Source organism: Equus przewalskii, chromosome 6, assembly GCF_037783145.1.
Source record: "Equus przewalskii isolate Varuska chromosome 6, EquPr2, whole genome shotgun sequence".
NCBI classification, from domain to species: Eukaryota; Metazoa; Chordata; class Mammalia; order Perissodactyla; family Equidae; genus Equus; species Equus przewalskii.
Genome location: NC_091836.1, coordinates 69409801 through 69420585, shown reverse-complemented (window position 1 = coordinate 69420585; position 10785 = coordinate 69409801). Strand labels below are relative to the sequence as shown.

Genomic DNA, 10785 nt, shown 5'->3' with positions numbered 1-10785 from the left:
CGGAGCAAGAGACCTGGCCTCCAATTCCCCATCTGCTGCTATCCTGTACTGGCTTCAGGCAAGTTACTGCTCCTCCCCAAACTCAGCTTCCTCATTGTAAAGTGTGGCTGACAACTGTAAGGAGCCCTGGAATATTTGCTGGGAAAGCTTTGAGGCTCCATTCACCCCTCCGCTGGCTAACCAGAGTCAGTCCCCCTTCCTAGGCTCAGTGCCAAAGAACTGTGAACGGGAGGCTGCCCATAAAAGCAGGAGGTGCCGTAGCCGGGGGCCAGGGCCAGAAGCAGTACAGAGCAGGGGAGAGGCCTCAGTGGCAGACAAGGGCCCGGGCGGGGAGGCTGGGGCCAGTCTCTGCCCCTTCCGCAGCTCAGTTTCCATCTCTGTGAAATGGCAACACCAGGCCTGCCTTGCAGTCACTGTGAGAGCACCCGGCGACAGGGTGTAAGCTCAACAGGCAGGGTTGAGAGGTAATGCAATTTCTTATTTATTCATATATAATAACAAAAGTGATAAAGCTCATCTCTGCGACTGTTTAGGTCTTCGTTATAGGGTCTTGGTCACTTTGTCTGGACTGGCTGTGACCTTCAGCTCCGGGGTCTGGGTTAGGAAGACGCTCCAGTGACCTGCATGGAGGAAAGCAGAAGAGATGCGTGTGTGTGTGTGTGTGTGTGGTGAGTACAGGGGTGTGTGTGCACGTGCACACAACAGGGGCACAGTGACTGGAGTGGGAAAAACTTAGGGCAAGGAGGACTGGGTGGGCCTGGGTTTGGAGCCCACAGGGAGGAAGGGGGTGGGTATCCCCATCATGCCCCGTATCCCCATCAGTTCTGGCGCATGACCCTGCAACCACCTTTGGGGGCTGGGCTGGTTTCCTGACACCTGCTGGTGAGGCTCGTATCTGTGCCTCCCTCTCCTCCACCTGAAGCCCCCTCTGGGTCCCTCTTCCTCAGAGTCGTGTAGAGCACAGTAAGGGCACTGGGAGCACAGTGGCGAGGAGAGTTCCAGTACAGAGGGAGTAGGCAGCTCCAGGTTTGGGGGCTCAGACCTCCCTCCTCTACAGCCCCGTCTCCCCCACCCCCAAGACCCAATCCAGCTGGCTCTGCTTCACCCTCCCGCTTCTGAGCTCCGAATTGGGAAATCTCTGGCGCAGACGCCCACTGGATTCCTGTGCCGGGAACTGACGTCTGTGCTGACAGCCCCCCCTCCCGGCACCAGCAGCCTGGAACTCTCCACGAGGCCCCAGCCTCTCGCCCGGCTCTCTTCCCAGGCCCCAGTCCTCAGCCCGAGGTCCCACCTTCGTGGGTGTCGGTGAGCAGCCGGAAGTTCTGTGCCTCTTTCTGGAAGTCTTGCTTCCTGACTTTCTTGATCTGAATCAAGTGGAAGATTCCTGAGGGCAGAGATAAGGGCGTGAGCAGAAAGTCAGGGCTGTGCAGTCAGTGACACAGGGTGACTTCGACTCGGAAGGGACCCAGTCACCTCCCCCCCTCTCCTAGTCTGATCAGACACCAAATCCTGGGGACTAAGTTTCCTAAATATTGTGAGTCTCTTCTCCATCCCCACCACCACCTTCCCCGTTCAGGCCCCATCATGTCTTGCCTGGGTCACTACCCTAGACTTCTGACCCCCTTTTCCCACCCAATCTCTGATCCTAACTATGGCCGTTCCAAAATATGCATGTTACCCTGTCACTCTCCTTCCCTGACCTCCCACTGCCACTCTGCTGACCCTGCTCCTGTCACCATCACCATCCGGCCCTCACACCACTCACCTGTCCCCAGTGTAGAGAGGAGCAGGGAGAAGGGAGGGAGGCGAGGCAGGAGTCTGCCAGGCCCGTATGGACTGGTCAAGCTTTTCTCTGGGCAGAGAACGGATGATAAAATCAGTAGACGTGCTTACTCAGACACCAGAGCAAGGGCAAGTGTCAGAGTCGTGGGCCGCCTTTCAGCACAGGGCTCTGGGCAGACCAACCCGGGGGGGCCTCACCTGTGCTCCAGCTCAACCCACTGCCTGAAACGCCCTGAGGGGGCCAAGCCTTCACATATGCCGCCCCTCTGCTGGAACACCTTCTCCTGTGGCCACAGGGGAACTCCTACTCATCCTCCAAGCCTGAGCTGGAAGTCTTCCTTGATTCCCTTCCCTGCCTTCCCCTGGCCCAGGTAGTTATAACTTCCTCCTTGGGGCACCCACAGCTCTTGGCATCTGTTTGTGATCGTCCCTATTTCTAATGTGCTATCATTGTGTCTATTCCTGCCTCCCCTACCAGCCTGGGAACTCCTGGAGTGCTTTCCTCTCTGGGTCCCCTAAACCTGGCCCACATTAAGCAGGTAGAATGAATGAGTGAATGAATGGATCCCTGGATGGAGGATGTATGGATGGATGGATGGATGGAAGGACGGAGGGATAAGCAAATGTATGTGAACCCAGTCTAGGCCAGGCCCGAGGGGGAATGAGGGATTAGCTGGACCTCCTGATGTTTGCGTTCCATGGGGAGCTGGCCATGGCACCACACGTGATGCTGAGGCCCTGAGCACATCGGCCGTGAAGTTGCACCAGCTGTTACCACCAGGGTCTGTGGCCAGAAAGAACAGATGTGACAGCAAGGCCTCTGCGAGGCCAGCACCGTCCTCAAGAAAACCAGCACTGGCCTTGCTCATGGGAATCTGAGTAGGATCCCACTGAGGTGAACAGACAGCACTGGTCCTGGGACAGAAGTCCAGGAGGCCAGGAATGTCTAGCACTGTCCTTGGGATCCCCCGCCCAGATGCCAAGGACCAGGATGTGAGAGAGACTCGCTCCAAAGGCCCAGGCTGGAGCACAAGCGTGAGATGGTCCTTCTGCCCCAGGCCTGCCACTGCACCAACCCCCGAGGAGGTGACAGGGAGTTGGGTGGGTCCCCACACTGTACCCTGTAAAGCATAACCAAAAGCTTTACAGGTGACTTTGAGCAAGTCATCGTACCTCTCAGACTCAGTTTTCCTATCTGCAGAATGGGGCATTAATACACACCCCTCAGGTTTCTCATCTGGATTAAATGAAGCACCTTACACATAGTGCCTGCTACACAGCACTCACAGAGCGCAGGGCCACAAACCTGGGTCGAGGGCCAGAGTTTGAGGCCGTTGCCACCACCCTGCCTGCAGTGTGCACCTCTTGCTTTTCTAAGTCCTGTCCAGCCCCAGGCCCATCTTCCACGGAGCCTCCCTGACCAGCTCAGCTCCCGGGGAGCTCTTGCTGCACCCAGGTCACATAAGGCCAGAGGCTGGGGTCTGCTCTCTGAGTCCCAGCACCTGGCAGAGGTGGGGAAGCCAGAGAAAACATGCAGCTGGCACCCTCCAGGGCCGATGGGATCTCAAGGTGCAAAACAACTATAAGGGTTAGTGAATCTAGCTCCCCAGCTGCTGGCAGAATCCCCCCAGCCCTTGCTTACACGCTCCTGTGAACAGAGCTTGCTCGCTCCCTTCCACTAGAGGAAGGCTCTAACTATGAGAGCTTCCTCTCATTGGCGGACACCCGCTTCTCTGCAATTCCAACCGACTAATGATGTGGGATGAGGACTTGTTAGCACCTATTATAGGCCAGGGACTGCACCTATGTTATTTCATTTAATCCTCCAGAAACCCTCCTCCCCAATTAACAGAAGAGAAAACTGAGGCCCAGAGAGGTCAAGTGATTGCCCAAGGCAACACAGCTAAGAAACGGCAGAGCTGGGATTCAAACCCAGGTCTGATTCCAAAGCCCCTGCTTGTTGTTCTGACCCTTGTGGTCACTCAAACACAACTGCTCCCTCTGCCTGGGGCAGTGCTGCAGAGCCATGAAGCCAGTCCTGTCCCCCTGAGTCTTCTCTTCTCCAGGCTGAACAGCTCCGCTTTCTTCGTCCATTCCTCTTACGACAGGGGGCAGAGTAGAGCAGGGAAAGAGCCGCATCTGACGTCACAAGACATGGGCTCTAGCTCCTCCACTTACTGGCTGTGTGGCCTTGGGCCAGGTACTTCACCTCTCTGAGCCTCAGTTTCCTCATCTGTAAAATGGGGATAATAATACCTAACTCTCAGGATCGCTGAGGATCAAATGAGATAACGAATGTGAAAGCACTTCATACACTCTGAAGCGCTTCACACATTGGTTGTTATCGTCATTGTCATCATTATTAGCATCCCCTCTTCCACCCCCACCCCACTCCCAGCCAAACCCACCGGTAGGAAAAGTGACTTCAGAGCTAATCCACACTTAAAGGGTTTCGTTTCTTTTATCCCACCCAGGGGATTTCTGTTTCACGAGAAGAGCCAGAAAACGGACCTCTCAGCAGTTCCCTTCTCAATGAATCTCCTGCTGACCCTCAGCTGGTGATATGAGCAGCCTGTTGAATATGGTGAGTTTCTCACGGTGTGAGAAATATCTTCTGATGTCAACTTACCTTGGAGGGAAAGAACCCACCATCTAGAAAGGGCTGAAGGGGTCTAGCCTCAAGGGCCTCCTGCTCTGAGGATGCTGGGGGGGGGGGGCCCTCCTGCCTGAGCAGCTCTCCCCTCACAGGTGCTGGATTCTACCCAGAGACATCTCTTTGCTTCACCAGGACAGACATTCCTCGGTCCTGCCTCCCTGCAAGGTGCAATGACCCCTTCCCCCCAGGAGAGGGAGCACTTCCAGGCCCCGGCATCTCAGAGTGGGTGAGCTTATCAGAACTGTCAGTCACAGAATCATGTCTCCTCTGTCTTGGGATCAGGGCCTCTTGAACCTAGAAGGGCAGCCATAGGCCCTTGATCAACCAAATGCCCCTAAGGCCCCTGGGGGCCCAGAGCACAGGAAGGGGACAGGCAGAGGTACGCCCGGCTGGGATGGGCCAATGCTCACCTTCTACCAGCTTCCAGAGGTAGATGTCCACCTGCTCAGAGGCCTCACGCTCGAGGGCAAAGCGACGCAGGTTGTCTGGGCTTGGGGATACTGACGTGTGGACAAGGACTCGGCCCGGCACCTTCGGACACCTGGTGGCACTGATCTCACTGTGGCCAGGGTCTGCCTTGTCCTCTGGGAGAGACAAGGAGCTTGTGAACGCTCTGTCTCCCACCCTTGGTAGGCCCAGGAAGAGGGGCCACCAGTCTGACATCCCCCTCAGGGTGTCTACAGTCCTTGGGGAAGTTCTGGTGTCCCTGGGAAGAGAAGGAGGTCTCTGGGGAAAAGAGAGGAGCATCTCCCCCATCCACTTCCCACTGATTAGCGTATCAGAAAACTTCTCGCCCTTCAGGGCCCGGCTCACCTTCCACCTCCTTCAGGCAGCCCGCTCAGAACAGCTTAGCCCACCCAGTTTCCTCCCACCCATAGCTTTTAAAACCCTTTCTGCTTCTGTGTCCCGCTCATGCCCTCAGTCCCATGCTGCCTTGCCTTGCCTTGTAATTGTTTTACTGGGGTATGTTTTCTCACTAAAAGAGACTCACAAGGTGAAGGGCAGGAATCATGTCCTCCAAGTCTTTGAGTCACTCGCACGAGCAAGCACAGGCTCTCAATGAACACACAGAGAATGAAAGGTTTGGGAAGCATTGAGGTGATGACGGCAGCAGTGATGATGACGGTTGTGATGGTGGGAGAGGTGGCAGCAGTGATCATGACGATGGCGACTGTAGTGGTGGTTGTGGGGGGATGATGGGGATGGTGGAGACGGGGGTAATGTTCTTGGTGCCAAATTGGATCCAGTCCTAAAGCCTTGACATGCTGGAATTCTGAGGACATTCCCCGGGACTTGCCATGTCCCCACAGTCCCAGGACATTTTTCAGGGACTGGAGGACTAAGTCTCACACATACCTCCTTCCAGACTCATGCGAGTTATGGAGCCCTTCAAGCTGTCCAGCTAAGGGCTGTAAGGCTACAGTCTCAATATTTTTAAGGGGAAATAGACTGGGGTCTGGCGGGGGAGCCCAAGACAGGCGTGTTTGTGAAGGAACCCAGGAGCGAGCGAGAATTCAAGTCGAACCCCTACCCTTCATGAGTTCTGGGCACCACCTGTCTAGCTCCCTCCCTGGCCAGCTCCTAATAGCATATAACTCTGAGAAATAAGAGTAATCCCTGATGTTTGGATTTTGATTTACAATCCATAAAGCATTTTCATCACCTGGGGCTCAGAAAGGCAAAGTGAGTTGTCTGAGCTCACAAGAGTACGTTAGGTGAGTCGGTGAGGAAGCAAGCCAACGCAGAGCAAACTTCCTTAAATCCTGGGGGAGGCGGAGACTTAGGATAATTGGAGCCACTCAGCAATCGCCTTAGTGAAGTAACTGAGCGGTGAGGGTTAAAGGAAATGTGTGAAATCAGAGTCCATACCCGGCCCTCGCAGGTTCTCCACTTCTTTTTCTTCCCTGTTCCGCTCCTTTCGGTTTTGCCACCCGAGCTGTCTAAGCAGATGTGTCAGGGCGCAACCTCAGCTCGCACCTTCTACCCGCCTGCCTTCCTTCCAGGCTTGAGGGAATGGGCCCGCCCCTCCAACAGCTACTGTCGACTATCACAGGCTGCTCTGCTCAATGACATGCTGCGATGTTTTCTTCTGCACACTCGTTAATCCTAGGGTCCCATGACGTTGTTAAAAGAACTCAGCCAGCAAGTCTGGAAGCCTGAGTTCTAGTTCCAGCTCCACTACTACTTTGCTGTGTGACTCAGGAAAGTCTCTTCTCTTCTCTGGGTCTCAGTTTTCCCATACGTAGGTGATGGTTGAATGAAGACAACAGAGGTCAAGAGCATTGTCTTGGGAGTAAGACAGGCCAAGGTTCCAATCCCAGCTCTGCACTTACAGCCGTGTGACCTGGGACAAGGTACTTAGCTTCTCATTCTGTACAATGGAGATAGAGAGCTGCCTGTCCATTGTATTGTGGTGAGGGTTACCTTCTTTCATGCATGCAAAATACCTACCTGGCACATGGTAAGTGCTGAGTAACCCTGGCTGTTCCTCTTAAAAGTCCTAATATCCCAACATTTTATGACTTCATAGAATCCAGAACATTAGTTGATTCTATGTACATGTCTGAGAGCCTCCAAATCTGTTGCTGTAACATTCGATGGCTTCATACGTCTAATATTTTATGAGTCTGGCATTTTCCACTCCTGTGCTTCTAACAGTCTGTGCATCTAAAAACCCTGCCTCCCGTGGCTCTGAGTCCATGCCCTGTGCACAGGGGAGATGTCCCAAGTGTCTGTGCTCTGGGGAGAGAGACCCAGGGCTCACCCCAGCCAGTGCCCTCCCTGCTCTCAGCGCCTCTTGTACCTGGGCAAATCTTGCAGCACTTCCCGGGCACTTTCTCCGGGTGACGGCAGGGGTACTCGGTGGGGCAGGTCACCCGCTGGCAGTCCTGGTGGCCGTCCTGACAGGTGCACAGGATGCAGGGCAGGGGTCCGAAGGAGCGGAAGGCTGGGTGCCACACCTCCCCATGGGAGTACGTCTTCCCGCCGTGCACGCAGGCTGGGCCAAGGAGGGCGGGAAGGGAGGAGGGTCAGTGCCCAGGCCCCAGGCCAGAGTCCAATAATGGGTGGGGGCGGGGCCTCGGGGAGCCCTGCTCCACCAGTGTGCCCCAGCCACACTGCCTGCGAAGTGGAGGCCAGGGAATAAAACAGATCCCCTGTCCCTGACTTCCCCCACTCAGCACTCAAGGCTGAGATGTGCCCAGTATGTTCTTGCTGAAGATGGAGAGCCCTCCGCCTGCCCTTCACAGGCCCCTCTGGTGGAGCATGGAGAGGGCTGGCCTGGCCTGGCAGAAGGAGAATGGAGATCAAGTTCTGTCACCGCCTGGCCATGTGAGAGCTCTGGCAGGTCCCTTCCCCCTTCTCAGCCTCAGTGTCCCATCTGTACAAAAAGGGGTGGGGACAGATGCCTCCACAGTGGGAGGAGCACTGCCAGTGGGTGTCCTGCGGTGAGGCCTCTGTCCTCCTGCTCTGCTCCCGCCAGGCCTTGCCTGCTCCATCCCGACTGTCCTTCTGCAGCCCAGCTCTGCTCCCTCCTTCCTTTGTCAAAAACTCTCCCTTGGTGCTTCCTTATATTATAATAATTTATTTACATGCCTGTTTCCACTACTAGTCTACGAGCCCCCAGAGGACAGGAACCATTTTTCATCTCTCTGTTCTGTGCCCCTCAATTCCCAGCAAAGACATGGCAGATGCTCAAAAAAGTATTGTTGTGCTGATCCACAGTCCTGGTTCCAGGACTAGTTCTGTCTCTAACTCAATACTCTGATCCTCAGTGTCCTCATCTGACAAGTAGGGGTTTAGACCTGATGCCCTTAAAGGGCACCTTCAGTTTTTATGTTCTATTAGTCTACGAGCTCATGGCCAAGTTGAGATTGGGAAACCACTGAGTGGGGGTGCCGGGATGGGAGGTGGGAGCAGTCGGGTCCCTCTTTTCCACCTCATGGGTTGGCGGAGGTCCCAGTCCTCACCTTTCTTATGTTTTTCCTTCAGGACAATCTTGACTGTCGTGCTGCCTGCCCCCTTGGGTCGGAAGTGGCGGGGGACGAAGCCCAGAGGGGAGCTGAGGCCAGTGGGGGCTGGGGTGCCCAGGCCTCTCTTTCTCCCACCGTCCCCTGAACACGGATCCTGGGAATGTCTCTGCAAACAGCAGGAAGGATGAAGATCACTGATGGGCCACTGCCAGTGGAGGAGCAGCGGGAGCCCTGAGGGCAGACGCCAGCATGACTTCCGAGTGGAGGGCACAGGTTAGGGATAGAAGGAAGATCTGGATGGAATCTAGGATGTTCTCAGAAAGCATCTTTGAAAACTGTCAGAGGAAGTAGTTTGGAAATCCAGCCTCCCCCAAGCCCTTCTCAGGCTGTCAGAGCCGAGGCCTTGGGACTGGGGTGGACACAGGGTGCTGAGGGCTTGATCTGGGAGCCTAAGTCGTCAGGGACCTGGGGAACTTAATATTTAAGAAATAGAAGGTGAGAATGTAGTGCAGAGGAGAGTCAGGAAATTCTTCTTTGTCTAAGAAGACAGGTGGTGGGACAAGGGGACCAGCCTCTGACGCTCCCACCAGGCCCAGAATCCCACGGGGCAGGAAGACTAGGAGCAGGGCCCATCTAGAGACAAAGGGTCTCCAGAGCCCCTGGAATCCAATTCCCGAGAGCCTGCCCCTCCAGACTAGGCCTTGGGAGGGTTGGCAGTGCCAGCAAAGGGTGTGTGGTGAGGACAGCATGAGAGGGCAGGAGGCTCGCAGCTCCTAGTCTGGGGATTGGGAGCTCAGGCCATGGGAGAGGAGCCAGCGGGCTGGGGGCAGAGCTTATTCCCTCCCTCGCTGACCCTGAGCCACTTGCGCTCCTCCTTCTACTGCCCCTTCCTGCCCTCTACAGTCTCAGTCAGTCCATTGATGGCCCGGAGACTGAGCCCACACGAGCTCCCAGAGTGGAAACTGTGTCCCAGGCTCCAGCACAGGCCCAAGCATAGAGGGCTCCCAGGAAATGCTTGTTGAGTAAAAGAGGGGCAAGAAGGAATCGAAGAGCCCAACCTCCAAGTGGTGACTTGCCCACATCATCCAGCAAGTTAGCAAGGAGCTGCCCAGGGCCTGGAACTAAGCCTGGGTGGGCTTCACTTAGCACACTGCCTCCTGGGGAGAGGATGGGAAGGGAAGAGGATGGCATGGCTCAGACCCTGCGGCACAGGTCCCACCTGAGAAGGTCCAGCCTTGGAAGGGAGGATGAGCTGGGAGGCGAAGGGAGAGCTCATTAGCTCAGAGCCCTGGGGAGTCTCTGAGAAGGGGAACCTAGCCTCCAGTCCCCCAGGGCCCAGGTGACCCAGGCTGAAAGAGCAGGTGAGTTGTTCACACTGTAAACATAGCAAGATGGTGGACAGGGACTTGAGTCAATGTGTCAGCACATCTCCCACCTCCTTCCTCTCTGACCAAAGAGAGCTGAGCATTTTGGCCCATCTTACCTCTAGACCAAGATCGACAGGGGCCAAGACAGAGAGGGGAACAGAGAGGTAGCCCCCAGACAAAGAACCAGTACCTCAGAAGCCAGGTGGGGAAGGCTGACCCAAGTCAGAGGCCACTCCTCGGGGAACGTGCTGCCCAGAGGTGGCCTGAACTAAGGAAAGACACAGGCTCTGGATGGAACAGTGTCAAACAGTTTCCCAGGAGGGAAATCGGGAAGATTGAGGCCTGCTCCTGTCCTCCGTGGTGCTATTCCCCAGGTCCCTCCTGGCCCATCAGCCATCATGGGACCATGATGGGAGGCTGGGGAGAGGGGCTGGCACGTGGGGGGGCTAATGGAGCTGACCTGGAGGACAAATGAGAAATGAGGACAATAACTGGTATTGCCTGCTCCAGAGTCATGGAGATTTAGGCCCTGGGTACCGCCCCTCTCCTCCTCGCCCCACCGTCAGCAAAGCTGTGCACTCACCACCCCACGGTGTGACTGCGTGGAGTCCTCTTCAGTTGATATCTCACTTGACCCATCTGGAAACCCAAAGAGAAGTCGGGTCAGCCTCCGCCTCCTCAGCCTTGCTGGCTGGAGCCCTGCAGGCCTCCACCTCTAGGCTCTGCCCCTCCAAGGCCTAGTGCCACTTCTGCAGCCCCCACTCACCAGCAGGTCCCTTTGCCCCAGCGGGGACTTATTCCCACTTCTCATTACAGCCTCTCCTCATCTTTGGGTTAATGAAATCCCTACAACTGGGTTGCTGACTCAGTTTCCCCACACTGACCTGATCATTGAACTACTTGGCTGGGCCAGAGTATCTTGTTCAGTGCCCATGACGGATGCCAAGGACCCAGAATCCCATCCCTGCAGCCTGCTTAGCTGCAGTCCCCTGGGCGGCCACTCTACCCA

General features: G+C 55.7%; 1 protein-coding gene across 6 annotated transcripts in view; it reads right to left on the bottom strand.

Annotated features, from left to right (window-relative positions):
- Positions 1-457: 457 nt before the first annotated feature.
- Positions 458-10785, bottom strand: part of CHRDL2 (chordin like 2) — a 43904-nt gene continuing 33576 nt past the window's right edge. For 3 of the 6 annotated variants that reach the window (XM_070624172.1, XM_008526139.2, XM_070624169.1), the window contains 7 exons: positions 10360-10415; positions 8407-8575; positions 7242-7436; positions 4849-5022; positions 3961-4015; positions 1292-1384; positions 458-620 (listed from right to left, as the gene is read on the bottom strand). In XM_070624172.1, the coding sequence (XP_070480273.1) occupies positions 530-620; positions 1292-1384; positions 3961-4015; positions 4849-5022; positions 7242-7436; positions 8407-8575; positions 10360-10415 (833 nt within the window). In that variant the 3' untranslated portion in view covers positions 458-529. The remainder of the gene's footprint in view (positions 621-1291; positions 1385-3960; positions 4016-4848; positions 5023-7241; positions 7437-8406; positions 8576-10359; positions 10416-10785) is intronic. The other 3 variants (XM_070624173.1, XM_008526140.2, XM_070624170.1) reach the window with 1 other exon arrangement.